The following is a 24,182-nucleotide window of genomic DNA, read 5'->3' as shown; positions in this document are numbered from 1 at the left end:
CAAACCATTCTGTAATTCTTTGATGGTGTCTCGTGTCATTTTGGACTCCTTGCAGGCACTGCCAGGGCTGATGCTGCTGGGGAAGAAAGCAAAGAAGAGCCAGGCTAGGTGGGGAAAGTGGCAAAAAAAGTTCTGGGAGCCATGGTCTGCAGGAAACCAAACCTGGGCCTTGTGGAGGGAGGCAAAGGACAGCAGGGGATGTGGCATTTTGCCCCATTGCCATGTCCTTCCATCTGCAGCCTGTTGTCTATCATGAAGTCCACTGACTTCCAGATTTGCTTTTCCTAAGGAAACAAAGTGCAGCAAATGGGAAGGTGAAGAACCAAGCACGGAAGTGTGTGAAAGGCCTTGTTTTCATCTGTGACTGGACCACATAGCTTGTGTGTATACATATAAAGGCATTAAAGTTAGTGCTCTGTGTGAGTAAAATCTCTACCTATATCTGTGAGCCTGGGTTACAGCGGTTGGGAGCTATATTGTGCGTTTGCTCAATGCTGCATGGTTCAGCTCTCAGAGCAAAATTACAGTGACGTATTTGATACCAGTGGTGTGTGTGTGTGTCTCATTCACACACAGCTATTCTGCAGGGCATGTTGAGGGGGTGTTTGAGGAACCGATGAGATTCACGGCTGTGTCTCACTTCCCCAGAATCTGCTTCTGCTACCAGAATCTGGTGCGCTAAACCCTCTTCATCTGAACAAGTCAACAGCCTGTCCCAGGCTGCCGCCTCAGAGAATGGCAGGGACTTTGTAAATAAAGGAAACAATTGAATGATAAGTTCACACTTCAGCACGCTGCTTAACAACCTGATAACAGTTAATTACATACAGTATTTTTAAATGCAGCAACAGGGAGATAACTCATGCAGAGGTGGAGCACAGGCTCTTGGGCCTCATGACTGAAGGTTAACCTCTTACTACCCGTGCCCCTAAAGAGCCCAGTGCCCCTCAGCTCCAAACCTCACCAGCTTTCACCATTTACTGGCTAGCAGTGACTTCAGAGCCATCCACGTAGCATTTCCTCAGCTGCAGGTAGAGGCACAGAGAAGCTGAGCTCAACCCTGCAACTTGCATGGCCCCGCTTTGAAAGAACAACCTGTGTGCTGGCGGGTGGGAGATGCAGGGTGGTGAAACAGGGGTTGTCTCCACCACAGGCAGCAGGTAGAGCATGTCCAGCCGGTGGCCGCTCCGCTTGCTGCAGCTGCACTGATGTTCGTGTAACTGTAGAAGCTCTGAAGGAAGAAGCCAGCATAAACACAGCTGGAACGGGCTGCAGTTGCAGGGCGCTCGCGGCCGTCTGTGAACCACGGCAGCTGCAGTCAGTGCTACTGCTCTCTGGGCACCGGGTGGGACGTTTCCGTCTCTCCCAGCCCGGTGGGATTGAGGGGTTTGACCCTGGTTATTTAAAGCTCAACTTCAGGACATCTGCTGTCAGAGCACCCGCAAAGTTTGTGACTTAATGCAAGTCTGATTAACTGATTTGCCTATCCAAATCTGGAGATTTACACACTTCTGTAGAGGCAGCTGTAAAGTTATAACTTCAGCTGTTTATCATGCCCTGAGCCTTTAAATCTCAATTATTAAAGGTGGTGTTTAATGGCTGGCTGGAAAAGGGGTGGTTACCACAGTGTTAATGGAGTGTGGCAAGCCAGGAAATGTATAATCTAATGCCTGTATAGAAATGAATGGTTCTAACAAAAGAAAATATAGGGGGGAGGACATACTTACAGGCTGTTTGCAGTGTTTAGGAGCAAATCAGTATGTGAGCAGTAGGGGAACAACAGACACTGAAATACTGAAAATGAGCTGCTTGTCTTTAAGATATCCCTTGCTCCCAAAAAACAGCCATCATTTTCCTCTGGATCTTGAGCTTTGCCCTTGTTGCAAAGGGGAAAAAAGGCAATGGCACATTCCCGTGAGTTTAACAGAATGTCTGGACCCAGAAAGAAATTAAATGGAAGGAAAAATAACCAGCTACAATCAGTTTCAAAAATCATTTCCTTTTTTATTGAAGCATGGTTTTACTATCCAGTTTGTGCCATGAGAGGCAGAATTGACAGCCATGCTTCATCATGGCAGGGGGGGAAAATGCTGCAAGGAATACTTTAATTTAAATGAGAGATGCTTTGGAGGACAAAAGAAAAAAAACAAAACCCAAACCTAAAAGCTTGATAATAACATTAATAACCACTTCTCACAGGTTTTTACCAGCACACTAAAGATCAGACAGCATGTCAAGATTGCAGCAGCTGAATAGTAAAGACCTGGGCCTGGGTTGTTACTATTTAGGAAGATTCTTTTAATGATTCCTGTTACTTGTTGAAAACCATTTGAACAGCACAGCTGAATAAGCACCATGCTTTAAGTTCATTCCAGGTGAAAAAATGAGAACAGGATAGAAATTGGGTTTACGTGTTTTTGAAAGCACTTTACAAAACAGCATGGATAGCAGTAGTGCTATGACTGGATAGGCAAAAGGAGGAGGCTTCCTTGCTCGGGAGGAGCTCTCCTGGAGCCTGAGCGGTGTGTTTGTTTCCTTCTGAAGAGGAATTTTGACTATGGCAATGGAATTTCATTTATATCAAATTAAAATCTCCTGAACCACCACAGGACCTTTAATTCATACCCTAATAGCCTCAAAAAAAAGGTAGAGATCTGTAGTAGAGGTTAGGGTGAGGCAAAGAGATGTGGATAGTGTTTCTGGCTTCTGTGCTGGGCCAGCACTGGGGTCTCACCTTCTCTGCATCTCTCTCCCTTCTCATTGCCTGCTCTTGAGGGAAGTAGCTGGCTCTTCTCATGGCAGCAATAGTGGAGTCCTCATGTCCATTGGAGCTACTGCACAGTAATGCAGTACAAATATTACCATAAGGGAGATTTCACTTTAGCATCTTGCCCCAGTGCTGGGAGTTCTGCATGCATTCAGTACTTCTTTATATTAGTTTGAGTCTGCATTGAAATGCAAAGTTCGTCTGAGAAACATAAACATTTGCTTCTCTTGCTGGCTTAAGATGCATACATCCTTTAAAAAGAAGTTTTCTCCCCTCCAATATAACTTGGCCAGCATTGTCTCAGAAATGTGACGCAGGAGAGGAAAGGCCAAGAACTCTTTTAGTCTATAGGAGGAACTTTCAGCCCCTGCTGATCTGCAGAACAAAAGACCAAAGGGACCTTAAAATCTCAGCGAGGTCTCTTCCCAACAGAGCATGGGGCTTCCTGAGCAACAAGCATGACTGCTTAGCATTGAGAGTAGGTTACCAATGCCAAGAGGTTAATGACTCACACGGTATTATGTTGTGTTGAATAATGAGTAACATATGAAATGACACATGTTGTAATGACTCGCTACTTAAAGTACCAATCTACTTAAGATCCCTCTAAGCTTGAAGAGATCACAGAATAGCGATGTCTTGTTCAATAGGTGCTACTTTATTTTATGCCTCCTGGTAGAAGAGATGTACCATGCCTGAGAGCATATGAACAAAACAAGTGAGGAATTGAGTAGGAAGGATTATTGGGCTAGTTGTTTTGAATGCTTAATGGACATTTATAGAGCACCGGCTAGCATATTTGGGGTTTTGTTGCTCTTGCTTTGAGGGTTTTAATCCTGATTATTGTAGTTGGTATATTTGTAGGTTGAATGTAAAGAAGGAAAGAAAGGGGAGCTTTGCCTGCAGGATGGGATTATCAGAAGCTGGTCTGATATCTGCTGTGGAAAATAAACTAATGCTGAGGCAAAGGAGCAACACAATGTTTTATGGCTTTGTTGCTGATGGGAGGGGGTTTAATTAAATAGCACTCTGAATTCTGATGTTAGCCAATCTGTGACATAGTTTGCTCCATTAGGGATTGAGAACAATCAATTTGGTTGTGTGCAAATGAGACTGTTCACGCTGTCATAAGAAATCTTATATAATCTTACAGTAAAGGTTTAAACCTGTCAGACTACTGTTTTCCTATCTTACTATCTTACAGCTGTTTCTGCAGTCTGCTTCTCTGCATGGAAAGCTAGTATCTGACTAAGCTTTATGCTTGGTCCTACATGCCAAAACAAGTGGGACGCCTAAATGTCTCCAACTGCTAAGAACTGCCCAGGCCGAACTGCTGGGGCACAATATCTCTCAATATGTGGCCCTGCACATTTGTTCTCTAGCTGCTTTAAGGCTAGACTTCAACTAGAGCAACATAAACCTGTCTGTGCACTTACCTTCCAGGATTGTGGTGCTTTTGCCGTTTGTTTCTAAATATCCCAAGCCGTAATACTGTAGAGAGAGAAAAACTACACATGTAAGCTCTCATGTACAGGCCAGTCCAGGCCACTGTTAAATTTTGCAAAACTGCTTGCAAGGGAAGAGCATTGGGCCTGCCTGCACTGCATCTGAAATGTACTCTTGCTTGAATTTCAAACAAACTTGTATGGATCCCTCCTTCTCCAAATCCAAAACAAATATGAATTCTTTTAAAAAGGGAAGAGAGAGATTTTTCTGCTCTTTCCTCCCCCTGCCCCAGAAACGCAGGTCATGAAATGATCGTTATTTTTATGGGTCTGCAAAGCCTGTAGAAGTCAAAGCTATGTTATATACATTGCAGAGTGTTCTGCTAATCCAGTCCAACCGCAGTCGTGCCTGGCCCAAGGATGAGGGTCTGGTAACTGGAAACCTGACACTGAAGGAATTCCAAACACAGTCCTCAAACTAAAAACAGCTCTCTCCTCATGGCATGTGCTACGTGAGAGCCAGGGATTGTATTCGTTTACGTTATCTGATTTTTTAGCCTTGTATTGTTGATAAAAGAACAGGAGAAGAAAGCACCTTCACCAGCTCAGCCCATAAATAATCAGTGTGTGGTGTGTTTGAGGTTAGTATGACATTGTTAGACATCTGCCGCCTTCTGAGAGGTACAAGCCTCTCACACAGACAGCAGCCACTGAGCACTTCCTTGTGCTGTAGATTCTTTGCAGCACTGAGATATCAAATTTGATTTCCAGTGGCTTTTTAAGTGCAAAACCCATCGTTGGCTATGGGAAGTATTGGTTTGAAACGGCAAAGAATATTTGTTAAAGGAGTATCTCTCCTATCAAGATACAGAGGCGGACTTTAATGAAGCTCAGAGTCATGCAGTGATTTGTTTTTTAAACCTGCAGTGATTTAATTTTTTGTATTTTTTTTTAGTTATGTGCACACTGAATATTAAGCAACAGAAGTTCTTAGTGCTACTGACTACAAACAGCCCTGCGGTGTCTTTAATACTGTATCTGAAGAGATAAGGACTACATGGTCTTTTCAGTCAGTTGTTTTTAGCATATGTTGAATAAAGCTTTATAAAGACACAATGTAATGTATTTGATACTGTAAGACTGTTTGTTTGCATAATTTAATTCTTACATCAGCTTCTCCTTTCTTCTTTAAAAGTAGATCCTCCTGGCGGAGAACAAACAGCATGCAATCACGATGCATACAATAGAGTTCTTCAGTGAGAATTTGGACACAAGATAGGACCTTATTGCTTTCTCCAGTTCTTTAATCACAGCCTGAGCTGCCTGATGCCATCACCCAGAGTCTCTGTATGTCTTGCTCAGACATGAAAGAGGCTGCAACCAAATGTGGGCTTTCCATTTGCCACTTAGTCTGTAGCTGTCTTTGAAGTTCATTTCAAGAAGTACTCCCTGACAAAATAAGAATGCAGGTTTTCATGTGAGATTATATCAATTGCAAAATGTTCTCTCAGCAGTGAGAAGGAGACAGTGATGTAAGAAGAGAGCATTCCCTTCCTTGCTTTTTACCATGTACTAAGAGGGTGACCTCTGTGATTCTCCCTATAGAACAGAGGCAAGAAAAACTCTTTGTCATGATGAAATCCAAACCCCCAATGTGATGGGGCACAGCGTGAACAACCAGACTGTCATTTTGCTTTCCTTTCAGATAACCCAAGCATGTGTCTCATGGCTGATGTTAAAGGTGACCTGCAAATGGGGGTTAACAATGAAACACAGTAAACCTGAAATGAAATGATTTTTTCTGGTTGTTTTTTGAAGCATCAGGTATTTAGGCCAATCTGCCCTGTGAGATTCTCCACAACTGAAGAATTACTGAAATTGGAGCTTAAAATAAAAAAAAAAAGAGAACTGCAGAAAGCAAAAAGTGGTTTAGTTGGGTTTTTGAAACCTACAGACACTGGTTTAACTTCAATGACTAAATAACATTTTGGGTAAAAGAAGCCTTTCTTAAGTGTTCCGAATCCTTTGGTTCAGTTTTAAATAAACTCAGAAGCTCTTAAAAATTCTGCAGCAAAGCGAGAAAATATTAGATTTTATATTCTTTGTGCTTGGAAGATAAATAAAGCAGGGATAGGAAAGTTTACCTCAACAAATTCAGGCTTTACTTGTCCTAAAGAAAATAACAACACATGTACTGTTAATTGAACATCAGTCGCAAGTTAGGTGCTTTATTTGGACAAGGCTACTTTGTGCTCTTAAAGCTCAAAACCAATCTTACTTGGTGAATCATTTAGAAGATAAGCCAGTAGAGCTGCTAACCAGCAGATGAAATTATGTAGCAAAACACATGTGAGCTGTAATTTCTCTGCAGGGGAAAGTGAGATTTAGCTTCCTCACAATAAAATGAACATTTTAAGGGGCACCCTGCCCATGACGTTTTTGAGGAGTGCGTTTTCACACTGTCCCATCAGTTTCACTCCTTTCTTGAACCTGGTGCTTCTGCCTCCCACCCTTCCATTGCTTCCTTCAGCAGCAGCCTCACTTTTAGCTAGACCCACATCAGTGATGCCTCTTCCAGTGGGAGCCAGCATAACTAACCATCAGCAAAACCGCTTTTTGAGCTCTGAGATCAGTTCCTTCCCAGGATGTTGTGTCAGCTTCCCTACCTTCTGCCTGCCATTAATTTCACTGGGCCCCCAGGTCAGACAACTGGCCAAAATCTGGAAAACAGCTGATGGTCAGAGCAGCTCCTACTCAGCATGTCCTCTCAGAGGGCACGCTCCTGGCCTGGTCCTTTTGAGTGGCTGGACCTGCTTGACCCAATTTGTGGATTTTTGATCACTCCCCTGGGTCACTGATTTTCCACTTGAGGTTATTGGTTTGACCCCCAAACCATGGGTCACTTGGGAGGTGTGATGCAGCCCTGTGAACTCTGAACTCATCAGGAGCCAACAAAAACAGCGAGGGAGGGGAGAAGAATTTCATTAGGCCCTCCTCAGAGGTGGCAATGTCTGCCGAGTGAAAAGGCGAGGGCTGTTTTGCTTCTTGTAGAAACAAGCACAGCATCTACAAGGGGCTGCCAAGTAGAAAGTGTTTGCTTTGAGTTGTTGTGGCAATTTCTTTAAGGATAAACAACAGCATATACTTTTACACCATGAGCTATCAAGCGAAAATGGTGTTGTTTCAGAGCAGCCCTGCTCTTCCTGCCAGGAGCTGCCCCCTATGTCCCAGACTTAACTCCTAATGGTGACAGCATTTCTACAGCCAGAGCTTGGTATCTGTAGGTTTTTCTTCTGCCTTAAAAAGGCTGACTTGCTCGTGGTTAATTTGACTCACCTGGGGAGGGAAGGGCTGTTTTTCCTGTGTTTTAAGACTTGTCAGATGGTGGTTCATGTCAGAGGTTCGTGGAGACTCCCCAGGCTGGTTGGTTGCACTGTGAACAGTTCTCTAAGAACAGACTTCACTGGGTATGGCTGGTAACTCTCTACCAGAGAAGAAGAGTGAATCCTCAGGAAGTAACTTGGCTTGAACATGCAGTGCTGGTCACAAAAGGGAAGAAAAGTGTTGTCACTGTAGCATATGTATCTGCACACATGACACCTGCTGGGATCACCAGGGAAGTGAGCTGGAGAATGTGGTACAGCCACGAGGGTATCTGTCATGAAATTTCCTTTAGTTTTGGGCAGTTACCAGGGTTTCCTGAGGTTTTACTAATGCAGGAGTTGTGGCAATCATTGGTTAGATCACTGCTTGTATTATCGCCAAGATTCCTAAAAACCTCACATACCTTCTGTCTTTCCAGGGCTTTCCTAAAGGATCCATGTAAAGCTGATTCAAGCCTTGTCTCCATGTACAACCTCTCCTCCCAGCTGCTAAGCCCTGACTTAGACACTCAAGAATGATACCACCTATAGGTGTTTCACACTCAGAGAAGGGAAACTGGTGCTGAGAGTCAACAGCTTGAACATATACTTTTTAGAGACAGATTTTGCCCTTCCTGCATGTTCCTCTGCAGTTTATCTACACAATCAAGCGTATTTGCTCTAAGTGAACCAGTGGTGGATTTAGCTTTGTAGCGTAGGTAACGGCAATGAAGATCTGATGGCACAAGCTCAAGCAGCTTGGGTATATGGCTCAGGTCTAGCATGCTTGTGCTCTGATTGCTCAGGTTCATCTTCACTGCACAGTCCTAGGTCAAAGCTGACTGAGTGCGCTGCCCTCTGCACAGTCACAGTGTCTCCTAGAACTGGACCGACTGAGCTTTCCTGGAAACAGCTCTTTTGGCTGGATGGCAAAACACTGCAACGTCCAGACCTCCTCTGTGAGTTGAGGGATGAGCTGTGTGCTGAAGCCTCAGTAGATGATGCTGGTGGCTCAGTCCTATTCTCCAGTCATTTTCGTACCAATTAATCTCGAATTTGTTATTTTAGAGTAATTCAATTTTGCAGTCCAAAAGCTACCTGGCTCTTCAGTGAATTCTGGATCAGGTTCCAAGCTCAGTCCCTTTTTAATGTGATCCACAAGAATTTGATTGACTATAGCTGACAATGAGAACTTCTTATAAAATCTAATATATGGGATTTTGAGCATTATCCTGATATTAAAAGGTGGTGGGTGTAGGTTTGACACTTGTTTCTGTTGGTTTGCTGCTTGACACAAAGCAGTTCCTACCATCGCAGAAGCCTTTTATGATTGGAAGTGCATTTTTGCACACAGAGGAATTAAAAGCTCAGTGTGATGGGACTGAGTAGGGAACAGGTCTTCGTATAGGAATACATGGAGCAACTCTCTGGCCTGCTGTGGAAATTAGGCTTTGTTGCAAGGCGTAGGTGTGTGAGCAGAGACAGCAGTTGTCTCAATACATACGGTTAAGAGTCCTTTTAGTATCTCAGAGGGTGGCTTCAGGCCCTTCAGCACTTTGTCTGGACTGTCTCACCAGGAGGGGGGGGAAGGGGAAGCTGGGAGTGCCTGTCTTTTATAATGTTCTGTTTTTAAAGCAAAAAGTCTCTTGGGAGCATAGGGTCCTAGAAGTCCAAGGCCTGGAATTCTTCCTTTTGCTCTTTCCATTTTAAACAGGAAACATTTGCACTAAGTTATTCCAGGGGGAGAACTGTAGGTTCATTTCAAGGCAGATAATGTTTGTTCATTGCCTATGTCCATGATTTACCCCATGGGCTTAAACGAGTGCAGCAGAAAACCACATGTTTTGTTTTACTTCATGCAAAACAAGTTCCAGTGAGTCTGGGAGCCCAGATTAGGGAAGGGGGAGCATGCTTGTAAAATCTCTGCATGAACAAGAGAGTCATTGATGAACTGTGAACACCTGATCTGCTGGACCAGAATGATGACTTTTATAATAAATCTATGCAAAGAATATTTAAACAGTTGATGAGTTCAGTCTCAAAGCCACAGAGCAGGTGTAATTGATTTATACTTTTAGCTCCGATTTGGGTCAAAACCCTGTTGTCTTCCTTCAGCTCTCACTCAGAGAGAAGCTTCCTCTGCAGTCAGTGGGAGGCTTTGCCCAAAGTGCAAAGACATTTGCAATCAGACTGGCAAAAACTCCTAATTGAGTTGAACTTTTGGGGATGCTCTGGTGACATGTCTGTGAGAACAATTATTTTTGCCATTTCAGAAGTATCGCAAGTTAAGGTGTACTAGGAAAAAATATCAATGCTTCATTAGTGCAAATCATGGAATTAAGATGCAGAAAGATACAAAGAGGGCTCCATGGCACATCCTCAGGGATGGCATGCTCACATGTTGCTTTCCTCGTGAACTAGAGCTTGTCAGATCCACACTGATGCAGACAAGTTACAGGGCTGTTGTAATATCAGGCCTTCTATATCACAGGAGATTTTTTTAAATCCCATTGGCAGCTTGCCCATTAAACACAGGTATTGTAACCTGACATCCCTAGTGTTTCTTCCAGGAGTTCCAGTTTTTCCAACTGTGGTGTTTGGGAAGTTGTACAGTCTGACATGTTAGGAGGAAAAAATAGTGGGAAATGGCTGGGAAAGCGTGAATATTTGTGCATGTAAAGCTTATGGGATTTGCAGACTTGCAGACCCAACTCATCTGTTTATCCTCAGGCTAGATAAGATTCAGTCAAACATGCATTGTTTAAAGGAGCTTTGTTTCCATTATGGCAAATGGATCAGAGGAGGCTGACTTTGGGCGCTGAAGGGCTCCAGTGCTCCCCCATTGTAAAAGGGCTGTGATGTGCGCTGGACCCTTCTCCAGCGTCCTGGGTGTTACAAACTTTCGTAGCATGCAGGTGGGAGGCTTGTTATCCTTCAGAAGTTCTTTTGATTCATCTGGACTTGTCATGCTTGAGGTGGCATTTCCTTTCCCAAAGTAAACATAGATTGCGAGTACAATAATGTGTCGCTGGGCTAGTAGACTGCCTTTTTATGTGCTTTATCATGTTTTCCCTCCTCAGGCGTGGACCTGCAGAGCCACTGGAATATTTAACGGGGCCACGAGTAATATACAAAGAGAGAGATCTTCCTTACTACCAAGGAGGACAGCCTGTCGTCCACCCATCTAAAGGGAACTACATCTGTGCGCCAGACACAAGAGTGGCAGAATTGAGGTACCCCCAGTACTACCCAGCCCAGCCTGTCACAAACCAGCATAAAGGACCCCTCCGGCAGGATGTGCCACCTTCCCCTCCTCAGTCCCACCGAGCACCAGCCTATAATGAAATTGTCCGACACCGTGGGACCAGTCCAGAACAGTACCAGTACAGGCAACAGGATCCCAGGCAGAAGAACCCCATGACTGCAGCTGTATAGCTACACACTGGACTTGCTAGCACAGCTCGGGAGGAATTGCATCGGACATCATATCCTTGTAGAGTTGTTTCTAAGCATAGCTGCCTGTAAGAGTGGCACACGAGACCTGGAGTCGTTCTTACTGAGCTGGGCTCAGCGTAGGTGCTTTCTAACAGGCGAACTTAAGCCACGTGAGGTACGATGTGTTTTGAGTACGTGAGGTACCAGACAGTTGAGTGTTTTTTAATTCCTTTTAAAAATAGACAGTGGCTGCTGGAAATGAAGCGCAACACTTAATACACCTCAGGGCTATTTACTGAATCCAGTTACACCTATACAGTATGCAGCTGTCTGTATAAGGGCAGTGATGTCGCCAGAGTTTACTTCAGAGTGCTGTTGTAGAGCCTTTAAGTGGGAACACAGCATGCAATAAGGACTTTGTGCAAAGCTGGGAATCTTGTGTAATCCAGCATGAGTTGACAAGGGACTGCCACAGAGGTAGTGGCCACATTCCAGGCACATTCAGACCAGCAGCTCTGTGCTAGAAGGATGCTGCAGATTTGTAATCATCTGGCCTGTCTTCCTCTTTCTGTTTGGTGGTGGCAGCATTTATCTTGTAGTCTTCATTTTTTGCAGTTTGCGTAGCAAGATTCTCCCCTTGCAGCTGCTGCATTTAGAGTAAGGCAGAAAGCTTTATCCACCATGCTTGGGCAGGCTCACAGAGGACAGGGCAGCCAGCCACCTGAGAAGCGTGTGCCTGTACATGTGTGTGCTCATGGCTGTTTCTTAGTTATATGGTATGCACTCTTCAAATGTAAACCCTGGAGATCAGATCCTCAGCTGCTGCCAGCAAGTGTTGCTCTTGGGCTTTCAGTGGAGCTGGCCCACAAGAAATGCCTGAGGAGGTGACGGCGGGCATGGGCTCCATGATTCATATTAAGTTAATGCATCAGGCACTGCCTTGGCTCCAGCAGGAGCCCCTCCACAGCCAGGTTACAGCACAGTGCCAGCAGCAAGCATATCCTGGCGCCCCAGGAAGGAGCCTGTCGGTGCGGGGCCACCCTCAGTCCCCCAAGTAGAGCTCAGCCTCAGCCAGTGCCAAGTGCCAAACTACTCCAGTTCCTGCAGCCCGGGGCCATCAGGCCAGCAGGGAGAGTTATGTGCAGCAGTGCATAGGGAGAGAGAAGGTGTGGATGGGAAGAGGGGCCAGCAGCACAGCAGAGCTGGAGGGAGGCACAGGGCAATGGGATTCATGCCAGCTCTTTACCCCACGCAGCCTGAGCTTGCTCTGCAGCCAGCCAGCCTGGGGGGAGGTCAGGAATGCACGTCCCCAGCCACAGGGACCTGTGCGACCCGACCTGACAGGGCCATGGCTGCGCTGAGATTTGTCTCAAGGATCTTGTCACAGGGAAACCATACGGTCTTGTCACCTAGAAATACATTTTGTGAAGTTTCCAAGTGCCCTTAATTGCTCGACTTCTGCCTTGATAGCAAAGTGCTATTAAGCCATTTGGGCTCCTCTCGTCAGGGAGAGACTGTGACCTGGCCACGGATTAAGCACAAGGATTTCTTTGATGTCTTCTTGACACCTTTGGTATGCAACAGATTAAATCACGTAGGTCACTTCCCAGGTATTAAATATCACCAGTAAGGTTTGTCCTGCTAGCATCGTGTCCCTTTCCTAGATACCCCTGGGAAAAGGACTTTAACAAGAGGTCTGGAAGGCCCAGGGCATGGTGGGTCTGTGTGCTCCTGCTTTGCAGGAGCCACCACCAGTATGTGATGGCCCTGATGAGAAGCAGTGTTTAAACCCAGCCAACATTTCTTCTGCACTGCTAATGCTGGTGGGAGACTGGCATAACCCTGAGGCCTGGGGAGTGCTTGCAGCTGCCCAGCAGACTCTGGCATTTGCATTCACACCTATCTCTACCCACCAGCCAGGCTGGGAAGCAGGGGAGAGGAGTCAGCTTTGCAGTGGTGGGAGAACATATCCATGATTCAGATACAGGGCTGGACTCCCTGGGGCAGGGGCAGGCGCAGCTCTAAATCCAGTCAGGAGGAAGCATTGGTGGGAGGGAGGGAGAGAAAGTAATGCAACTGATTATGAAGCAAGTGTTTTCACTTCTTGTTCCATGTCTTTCTGCCCTCTTCCCTAGTAATGTAGGAGGGAAAAACCTCTGGAGGGAGGGTTGAATGTAAGGCTGGATGTCTCTCAGTACCCTCCATAAATGAGGCACACTCTCCAAGGAAACTCTGCCTCTCGTGTACGTGCTGTACACAGCCTTGTTCTTCTCTCTCAGAGTTTTAGATGCTGTAGGATACTGAGCCAGGACTTGGCAGCCACAGGGTAGCCGCTGGTGTTATGAAGGCCCACTGAAAGTGAAGCGAAAACAAATTAAAATACTTTCCTTTCCCTCCTTGAAATACAACCCTTGATACATTTGATCCAGCTGTAAAAAAAATAATAGGTTTGTGACAGTGGCTTTATCAAGCCAGGCCACAATTAAGAACAGCTCTGAATATAAACTACTGCCTTTGTAAATCACTCTCAACTAACCCTTCAAATGGCATCACAGTGAACACTACTTACTTACAGTGTTTCAAGAGCCAGGGCCAAATAAAATCTGGATGGAAACAGCTCCTGGGTTATTTTTAGCCTTTGAAGGACCTGCACAATTGTCTCCCCGTAACCTGAATCTCTCCTTAAGAGCTCCCCTTGACCGCATCAGCTCCACTTGCTTGAGGTGGACAGATCAAACGAACACCACCTGAGCTGTAAATCTTACCCAACAGATTATTAAATGGTGCTTCTGCTGTTAGATCAGTACAGAGCTTCTTCCAAAAAAAGGTGGAAAAAAAAAAAAAGGAAGTGCTACATGTATGATATATGGATGCATCCTACAGGTGAGGAGCGAAGAGCAGTCTGACCTAACTGGGGGAACAAGACCAAAAAGTATTAGAGAGCATCTCATCAATCTCTAGTGCCATTGTTCTGGGAGAAAATTGCCATTTGCTGGTTTAATATCTGGTAGAGGTATGGTATTTTCAAAAGTATAATGTGTAACTACAGTATATATAGTCAGCTTCTCTGCAGTGTAAAATGTATGATTTTAGCACCATATTGTGGAAAAATATGTACCGTGCAGAATTCACGAGGTGCTACAACTGACGGTTGAAAATACACACTTGCAAAATCCAAAAGAGCCGTTAAGTAACAAGTTGTTCTTTTCCCCATATGTCCATATGTTTGGGAAAAATTATGAGTCTGAAATGCTCTTGACACGTAATTGCCTCGCGCTCCCTCATCCAAAATGTGCCAGTCCAGCAGTGAAGTTACTGACGTAGTGGGTGTGAAGGGAGAGTTTGGGTTTGCCCCAGGAGCAGTGTGCAGTAAGCGTGCGTGCGAGCAGGAGTCGGGACAAGGGGAGAGCGGCCTGCTCTCACATGAACCTGCAAGCTTTGGTTTCCTGAGCTGGTGGCGTGCAGCCTGCCTTTCTGGCTCTGGCACGGGGCCAGCCGGGCCCAGCAGTTGAAAGATTAAGAGATAGAAAAAGAGCCTGTGGATTTTCTGAGTGACCACCCACTAGTGAGCCGTGATCTTGGCTTGCAAGCTGACATTACCACTGTGATATATTATGATGCGGAAGTCTCTAGGCACCCCTCGAATGCATAAAGAAATATCAATTGCCCTTTGCGGGGGAAAAAAAAAAGGGGGGGGGGAACTAAGCATTAAACAAAAAATAAAGGCTTCTGCCTTTTAAAAGTGCATGCAGCCCTGAATTCCAATTCACTCCAGCTTCCTGATCTACAAATAGCTTCACGTGCTGCCTAATTTTTTTACAGATGAATTGTGCTACCTCCTCCTCCCAGCCATCACAGATTTGTTTATCAGAGAGTTAGTGCTGTGAGTGAATCCTGCCGGCTGCTCTGCCAGGGCCACATCCTGACACTGCTCTGAGCAGGGGCTGCTTTGCACTTCCAGAAGGCCCTCCACCTTTCCATCACAGTAGTTATGTAGAGTCTCTAAGCCTTAGGTGCAGAATTGGAAGCACTATTCACTATCTGCACAGGAGAGAAGGCTTTTTAAGACATTGTTCTGTTATTGTGAGGGAGAGAGTGGTGTTTGTGATCCTGACAATATCTGTATGTTTAAGTGAAACTGATTTTAAAATCATGTGTGATTGTTTTGGGGGAGAAATTCAACACAAAATTTGAGAGGTTTTTTTCTAGTACCACATCAGAGATTTTAATCTTTTGTTACATATGGCTATATAAATTTTACCTGGTTTATTTTGCATTAAAATAAAGGCTTTAAGACTATGTATGATTTAGTATTTGTGTGTAGAGTCTTTCTCACCTTTGTATCTAAAAAGTCATCCCTACCCCTGGACACGATTTGATACGAGAAGATCACGTGTGATCAGGCTGGATCAGAATTGGTAAGGTGACTTCTTAAAAAAAACATCAAAAACCAGCCATGTAGACTAAAAACATCACTGGGCTTAACCTGATTCCCTCTCAGATCTGCATTGTCTTTAGTCGTAGAGCTGGAGTCCCAAAGTCATAGCCCTTTGAAGGAAAAGCAAGAGAGAAGTCCTCTTCCGCCTTGGTGAATTTCAGCTCAGGAGACTGCATGTTCATGGCTAAAGCTCTTGCTGTCAGTAAGAACCGAGGTGTTCTGTGGCCGTGTAGCAGGTACCAGGTCCAACCAGCTGAAGCTGTATTTCAGCGAGGTGGCTGCAGCACTGTCTTGCCAGAGATTTAGGACTCCTTGAAAGTTTTACACGGGTACTTCACTTGAGGTATGTGGGTCATTTCTCTGAAGCTGATGACACTACTTTTCATACTCCAGATTATGTGCCAGCATAAATCTTTGTAGGAGCACTGAGATTCAGGCAATTATGTTAGATGAAGTAATTTTCAAAGTAGCAAATACTTAGTGAAAAGTCACCAAAATAGGGAGAAGGAAGAATATAGCCCATCTGAGATTAAGTATTTTTTACTACAAAGGGGAAGGGTGAAAGAAGAAAACAGAAGGGCAGAAAAGTGTAGAAGGCTTACAACACAAGATATAGCAGAAATTGCAGTAATGATTCAGTGAAAATATATGTGTCCTGCACTCCAAAACATTTTGAATGCAGATCTTGGTATTTATGGCCAAGTTCATGGGCAACTCTGAGTCAATTTTAGCAGGTATTAAATTATAATCCATATATATGCCAATTTGAAAAGTCACTGCATCATAACTTGCACTCATAGCTAAAAACTGGACAAATCAAACACCTATAGCTCAGTTTCTCCTTCTGCTGAAGTTGTACAAATAGTGGCAAAAGTCAAACAAGGGGTGTATTAAAAGCTGGAAACTCAGCGAGCACAGTTTCAGAAGGTGCTCCTTCTGCCTTAGCGGAGGTCTCCCATGGTTTCTTCACAGCGGCACTCACTTCCCTGGGACCTGGGCTCAAGTTAAGATCTGTTTTGCAGTCACTGCTGTGTCTGCATAAAGAAGTATGTGGGTCCATTTGACTGTTAATTAATTTTAATGAACCATACTACACCCTCATGAGACCTGTGTCCTGCTGTAACAGCACAGGATGTGGTGCCTTTCTGCACAGAGTGTCTCAGAGCTGGGTTACTCACCCTAACAGAAATGCAGTGACCTGCTGCAATGTGGCAGCAGTTGAGCACTACCCAGGGGCAGAGCATAGCAGCCTCTCAGGGGTGAGGAGCTGTGCTACTTGGGAGGCTTTCTGGGAGTAAAATGCCATTACCAAGATTGGACTGGAGCTGGGCTGCTCCTGCAGCCTCCCAGAAGGTATTGATTGAGCTAGAGGCTTCTGGCTCAAAGGCTCTGGAGGCCTTCTGAGGAGGTTGCTCAGGCTCCCTGTGCTTGGTGTGCTCATCCCTCCAGAGCATGTGGAGACGCATTGAGGCATGGCTTGGGAAAGCATGGTAACAAATGAGACTGAGAAGGGATCTTTCTTCCCTGTCACACGATCTGCTCTGGGGAGAGTTGTTCTGCTGCTGGTTTTCCCCGTGGGCTGGAAAGGAGTGCCTGATACAGGCAACCAGAGAGACAGGATTGCTCTGGGAATGGGGAAGGAGAGATAAGGGGGATGAGTGAGAAATGACAGAAACAGGCAACTGGAGCAAAGAAAGAGGGATGAGAAATTAAAAGAGGTTGGGAAGGAGAAGTGGAGAGGGCGAGAGGGGTGTTAGACCTAAGGAGGAAATAAGTGGTGGAGAGAAGAGGGGTTTGTCCCCCGTGTGTGAACTTCGCATACCAACAAGGAAGGTGGCACTTTCTGATACCACTGCTCCCCAATTACCATTTTGCATTCCAGGCTTGTGACACCCCTCCACAGAGGCCAGAGTCAGGACCTGCTTGCAGTGCAGAGCTACCCGTGCCTGAGGGAGGAAGCAGAGGGCAAGTAGGAATTGTGAGGAAACACATCAACTAGCATGGGGAGAGAGGGAGACACCCCTCACTTGTCACCACCCCCTCCCCTAGTTCACATCTTGCCACCCAAATCTCACAGCCCACTCCCCACACACCTCCCTTCACCTCCCTGGGTACCACTGACACCACAAAGTCCACTTCCCTAACTGCCTCTTTCATCCCTGGTTCCCCTGATCTCTGATGTCCCCAAAGCCATGTTGACCTTCAGAAACAACTTTTGCCTTCACTGCTGAGAAGCCTCGAGCCATCTGTGCGGGTAGGTAACCAACACCAGAGTTTTACTGGCACCTGAAAGTGATACAGAGTCAAAGCATGTGGCCTCCAGGGCTGGTGTTCCTGCGCAGTGTGGGCTGGGGCTCTGCCTGGCTCACACAGAGTCCCTGTTACAGACAGGGACAAGTTGCAGCCGCTTTTGAATCAGTTGCTTTGTGGGTATAGATTGCAAGAAAGACACAGATTTTATCTCCACTGTCCTTTTGCTTGTCTAGAACAAGCCTTTGACGTGTGCAAAAGCTGTTTTATTGCTGGCCTGGCACAAAAATCCCAAACTGGTTTCAGGGGCCAAAAAGGTGATGCTAGTCTTTAAAACAGAATTAATTCTCAAACCATTCCTAAAATATGCCTGACAAACTAACCCAAGCCAGACGAGTTGGCTGTGCTCACGGCAAAAAAAAAAAACCACCCTCAGTGCAGAGGAAACAGCCCTGCTTTGCTTTTCCAGAAGAATATCTGCATCTGAAAGAAAATAATTTATTGGGAAATATGTACAGTAGAGTAAAATTGCAAAATAAGACATTCAATGAGGATTCTTTATAAAACCGTGCCCTTTGCCTCCACCAGGTAATGAATAAAAATGATATAAAGGAGCAATGAACATTCAATGTTTTATATTTAAAATACATTTTGTGAGGAAAACAATGTGGCATAGAAACAGGACTGAAAGGGTTCTCCAAGATAATGCCAGAAGCTGCAAGATGTTAGCAGCATTGTCATATAAGTTTCAAGGTGCAGGTTTTTAATTTTCTCTTATGAATCACAGAAACAGTTGTGAAAGCTGTCATTAAAATTCATTACAAGAAAAGTAAACTTGCATTAAAACCTACCCCATTCTTCTCGGAATTCTTGGTACTGGTTAGGAAGCAATGTCTGCTTCTCTGCCAAAACCTTACCTACGTGATGTGATTTAATCTCTAGGCTCAGTTAAATTGGAGTTTTCATACATCACATCCTTCAATCCAGAGTGGGGAAAGAAAAAGAAGATAAAAAATTGCAGCCTAGACTTTCAAATCAGCAAGCTACAATTTTAAGAGACTTCATCTGCCATAATTTCTCTAGGAATGAAAAGAAAATAAAAAAAGGAGCAAATATGAAGCAACTAGTTTATAAGTAAATAAAAGTAAATAAACCAGCCCTCCCTTCCAGCTTCCTTTCCTTTTCCCTTCCCTTCCCCCTAGGTATATATATGCACATACATACGTATATATATACTTAGGTATTGCTGCTTTTGATCTAAAAGCAAGTTTGCTTTCCAAATCATTTCAAGATATTCCCTCTCTCCAAAAGAGAGTCAGTAGTTACAGGAATGTATGCATGTAAAAAAGTGATAAAAACTGTGACGTCCTAGTTCATGAGTGGACGGATGCACAGAGCAACTGGGACTGAGCCACGCACAGCAAAGCGAGGAGGAAGTTTTCAGGCAGAGCAGCATTTCCACATGCTACGTGTCAACCTGCATCTCTGTAAATGATGGTTTCCAGAGGTGGGCTGAGTGTGCAGGGAGGTCCCAGCTCCGGCTGTAGAAAGGATTTGCCACAATGGGTGAGCACTCCGGGATAGGCACCAGGGCCATGGCACAGCAGCAGTGTGCTCCCTGGCCTGGCCGGGATGGGAAGGGCAGGTGACATGTCTAGAGAGATTGAAACCAGAGCATAAATTAGAGCAATTGTGAGGCTGATCTAAGATTATGTTAAGCAGCCTGACAGCCTGCTGGTTATTTCAGCAAGCAGAGGAAATCAAAGACAGTCTTAAAATGTCCAGTTGCTAGCTCTGCATTCGGATTTGGCCAAATCAATCACAACTAACTCACGGGAGTGTTAGGTACAAGAAGGGTGTTTTGGGGTCTGTTCACAGAGGTACATGCACACATCCTTTTTATCATGGAGAATGTGTTTCCATGCTTCCCTCCTTCCTTGTTCCTCCCTCCCCTCTGTTGCAATTAAGCCCTGCAGGCCAGTCATTTTTCTTTATATATAGCAAGAGGACAGTGAAGCCTCAGTGCAATGTGCATGTAACACAAGCAATGTGCTGCAAGTCTCCCCCTCCTGCTCCACATCCCCCCCCGCTACACTTGGTCCCACTCCCTCCCCCATGTCCTTTCTCCTTCCCCAATTCTAGGGATTTTCATTGCTGTGAGAGGACAAAGGTAACTGAGCTGCTATTGAAGAAAAAAGACTTGTTTTTCTTTGCTGGGCTGTTCTTGACATGGATCATTTCCCAACTTAGTCCCCCAAATTGCTTTGATGGCACAACAGAGTGGATAGAGCAGAGATGGGAACAAGGCTGGGGGGTGAGGAAGGGCTGGAGAGTGGTTAGACTGCCGTTGCTACAAAACAGAAAAGGAAAAGAAAGGCAAGAACGCTAAATCACAGCCAAAGTGGAGTGTATTTAGGGGCTTGGATTTGAAAAGCCAAGCACCATCTTCTGCAACGGTTACATTCCTCTGGATGTTTACTTCTAGCCAAGTTTCCTGAGAGCAGAGGCAGCATTCACCACGTTTGAATTCCTGAGGCTCTCGCCTGTGGATTTTCTTCTGTATTTAGCATTAGGAAAAAAGGGGAAATTGTGAGGCTTCACTTAGGTTGTGACTTTTCCCCTTCCTGGGATGACTTATGCATGAAGGCATCAGGGAGACCTTGGAACCCTCTTCCCCTTGCAGACCAGGGGTATCGCACATATCAACTCAATAGCCTGGGGACAAGAGGAGAGGCAGTGTAATTGTGGGCTCAGCTTTGCAGGGCACGCTGAGGTCCCCACCTACCTGGGCTTCCTCAGCGCAGGATGGCTGCTGCCCACGGATTTCTGCATGAGGGGTACAGGGGACAGGGAGGTGGCAACCAGAGCAGCAGGTCCAAAAACATGGCCAGGGTGGTCACTGCCATGGCAGGGCTGTATCGCAGTGGTTTTCCTCTAGGACTTTTTTGTTCCCTTGGCATGAGCTGGCTAAGGGATGCCAGCAAATGATTCAGGTCACCCTGCATCGTGGTTTATATCAGTCACGGGTTTGGCCAGCAGCAGTGACATTTGGCTGGTGCTCCATGGGCCCCAGAGGCGAAAGAGGAGCCTATCTGCCAGCTGAGCTCCGGGTCCTCCCTGGCCCTGAAGACTCTGGGAGAATAATGGGAGCCTTTGGCCGGGCATGAGCAGTGTTTGGGGCAGTGTTTCAAGGAGGGCGGCTCTTGTTTTAGCTGTTTGGTTACACATCTCCTCTTGGATGTTTATGCTGAACAAGAGACACTTGTTCTTTCACTGACTTCAATGAGGTTGAGTCCAGCTGGATCTGTGCTTTAGGTGTAGAGAGCCAACTTTATGCCCATCAGCTGCCCATCCTTGGAGAGCCTGGGTGCAGTGCTGCCCTGGGCACGCACGCTTGTCCTTGTGCTCTCAGGAGCAGCAATGAACACACGCTTTGCAACCAGCCTCACCTGAGCAGCATCTGGGCACCAAGCCCAGAGGGAAGCTCTCAGGGTCCTCTGCTTTGGGGAATGCTTGGATGCTTCATATACCCAGGATGTTCAGGTTTATCCTCTAGCTGCCAAGTTACCTGTTTGTCTGCTTTAATTTGCTAAGCCTTTATATATATATATACATATAGATATATAAAATCCTTTATTGATTTAAAAAAATTAACTTCAAACCAGTTCACTCTGCTCCTTTCACCTCTATCTTGCCCTTCTCCCCACACCTCCTGTAGCCAAAGCCTTGGCTCACAAGCCAGAACACCAATTGGTATGAAAACATAAAATAGGCCAAACAAAGGCCGAGCACAGACAGGCGCATTGCATGTGCCCCCAGGCAGGGCAGGAAGCCTCCAGATATGGTGATTCAGCTACATGCAGTTCCCTGCCGCATCCCAGACAGTCTGTGTACATGGAAAGGTGTTTGGAGTGCCAGGGGCTGTGCGGTACGTCCCTGAGCCCAGGGATCCTGGCCACAGGGCTGCCCTGGTGTTTCAGGCCAGCACAAGCTGATGGTTAAGCAGGGCATGGGCTCAGTTTACTTTTCCCCCTGCTGTGAGGCTTCTTAAGCTAAGATGTTTTAAGTTGTCCTTATCCTCAGATTAATAAATGCTGCACTGTGAGAGTGTAAACACAGGAAAAGAACCGGACAAAAAAAGAAAAACAAAAACAGAAAACACCCAAAGAGCTCAGGCTGGTGCTGTGCAGTCAGGACGTTTCTTTTCCTAACAGGATATGGGATCAGAGGAAAAAAGTGTGCGCTATGTAACGTGTGTTGGGGGGGTCAGCAGACAAGTTAAGCACATTATTGGCTGAGCTGGAGAGCCCGAGAAACAGGACAATTCAGGAGCAGGTCCCTGCAGTGGTGTGTCCCCAGAGCCAGGGCTGCAGGCAGGTGAGGAGGCACCTCAGGGTCTGGTCTTGTTTCAGCACCCGTGGGGCTCACCAGCACTGAAAGGGCAAGCAGCAGCAGAGACAGCTGGTGGGGTGAGAGTCCCAGTCAGAGCTGCTGCCCCACATGCACGGGATGACATGGCTTCTCAGCCTCAGGGGAAAGCTGAATGGGATGGGCTTGCATGTCATGCCCCATGGCCAATGTGTCTGGGCAAGGATGGGAAACACCACGGTTGTGGGCCATCCTCTCCCTCACTCGTGTGTCCCAGTGACACAGCATCTTCTCCAAATGCAAACCTCTTCTTGGGACGTGGGTGGTTTTCTCCCCTGGCAAAGGTTGGTCGTGGAGAGTGAAACCCTGGGGTGGGTGCGTTTTCCCTCCTGACTGCTGGGGTCCCCTCCTTGCAGGCACAACACACACAGGACCAGGCTGCTGAGAGAGCGGCTGGCTGCCCCATGCACCCCCCCACCCCGGCCACACCAGAGGAGAGGTGGGATGCAGGCTGCAGGGCTGCAGACAAAGCCAGGAAGCTGTTGCTGGTCAGGCATTTCAGGGGAGGGCATGATTTCCACAACAATAAACGCATCTGATTATTTGATTAGAGGGAAGATAAGGTCCCCAGGAGGAGGGCCTCACACACAAAAGAGGAATAACTCATGCCCCCGCTGGCAGTGACAGGGCAGGAAGATGAGGGCAATGTCCTATTGAGGCTTTGATCAGCCGGGGTCAAGCATGCGGGCTGCTAACATGGCTGAAAACCAACTAGGAGAAGGAGGCTCCCGCCTGGCCACCTCCCAGCCTTCCACTCCTCTTTTCCACAGCCCTTCACCCCCTGTCTGGGAGCAAGCTGGGAGCCTTCCTGGGCAGGTCCTGCCTCCTGGCCTCTCCTGGCTCCAGCAGGGCCACGTCCACTCCGAGCCCCACAGTGCCAGGAATCACAGCAAATCCCTCTACTCCTGCTGCTTTTCCATCTGCACCTCTTGTGACAAGCCAGGGAAAGGGGTTCCTTGTGTCCCCTTGTGTCCCTCTTGCCCTTGTGTCCACTTGTGTCCTTGTGTCCCTCTTGCGATCGTGCACGTGGAGAGATGCTGGAGTGTTGGCAGCAGTGGGGAGGCAGGGGAGTGATGATCCTCAGGGCAGAGAGGATCATCTTCTAGTTCCACGTCTCCTGGGCACTTGCATAGCCTGATCATAGTCATGTGCACTCTGGAAAAAAACCCAGGACGGGTTTTCCTGTCCACTAGAGGGTTGAGCACGTCTGCAATGAGAGGCCCTGGGGACTTGACTGCATTTCATGGGATGGTTTTCCTCAGCGGTGCCAGCAACTGATGATCCTGTGATTAACTGATGATCCAGAGGGAAGCTGGGTAGTGTTTAGTATAGCTGTTTTACAAATGTTCTGTGCCTTCCAAAGACAGGTGGCCCCAAAGCCTTGGAACTCCAATAGCTTGACCCATGTGAGTCCCACCTGCAGAAGAGTCCCAGAGCACAAAGGCACCCTGTGTGTATAGAAAGTGCTTGGAGATCTGAGCTGCACCTTTATTCTCCCTTGGCCTGAGCTACAGTACGTGTAAAAGTAACTTGTATTTGGCCCACATAATCGTAGTACTTGGAAGTGAGAGCAAGAAAGAGACAACTTGGCACTCAGAGGTTCAAGCTCTCCAAGATCTTTGCAAACGGCACAATTAACCCTTTCAAGGGAGAGAAGCCCTTTCTTGTCTTCTGCACAGAAGGGAGCGCTGGCTGCACACAGAAACCACTGGTACTTCTAAAAGAAAGGTAAGCAAAACACCAAACCAACAAACAAAAAGCAGCTGTTATTTCAAATACAGGTCTCTACAGAGTTGTATTGCATGGGTGCAGTATACAGATTACTACTGTAATCTGTACAGGGCAAGCCCTGAGATTTTCATCCCAGGTTATATCTAAGCATTTATGTAATACCAAAACCAAAATAAAAGTAATAATCTGCTTCTCCCTTCAATGCGTGTATGCTCTGTGAGGGTTCCCGTGTGGACACAGAGTGGAATAGGCTGGGGCAGTGGAAGTTTGTGCTGTGCATGCTTCATAGGCTCTCTCTCTCCCAAGCTCTTTCCAAGCCGACTGAG

The 24,182-nt window shown here is 46.2% G+C and overlaps 1 protein-coding gene across 1 annotated transcript in view; it reads left to right on the top strand.

The window, feature by feature from the left end:
- Window positions 1-15,315, top strand: part of PARD3B (par-3 family cell polarity regulator beta) — a 416,125-nt gene extending 400,810 nt beyond the window's left edge. The window contains exon 23 of the mRNA XM_030485475.1: window positions 10,655-15,315. Coding sequence (XP_030341335.1) covers window positions 10,655-11,009 — 355 coding nt within the window. The 3' untranslated portion in view covers window positions 11,010-15,315. The remainder of the gene's footprint in view (window positions 1-10,654) is intronic.
- The last annotated feature ends 8,867 nt before the right edge of the window (window positions 15,316-24,182 follow it).

Source organism: Strigops habroptila, chromosome 5 (assembly GCF_004027225.2).
Source record: "Strigops habroptila isolate Jane chromosome 5, bStrHab1.2.pri, whole genome shotgun sequence".
Classification (NCBI taxonomy): Eukaryota; Metazoa; Chordata; class Aves; order Psittaciformes; family Psittacidae; genus Strigops; species Strigops habroptila.
This window is presented reverse-complemented; position numbering and strand designations above follow the sequence as displayed.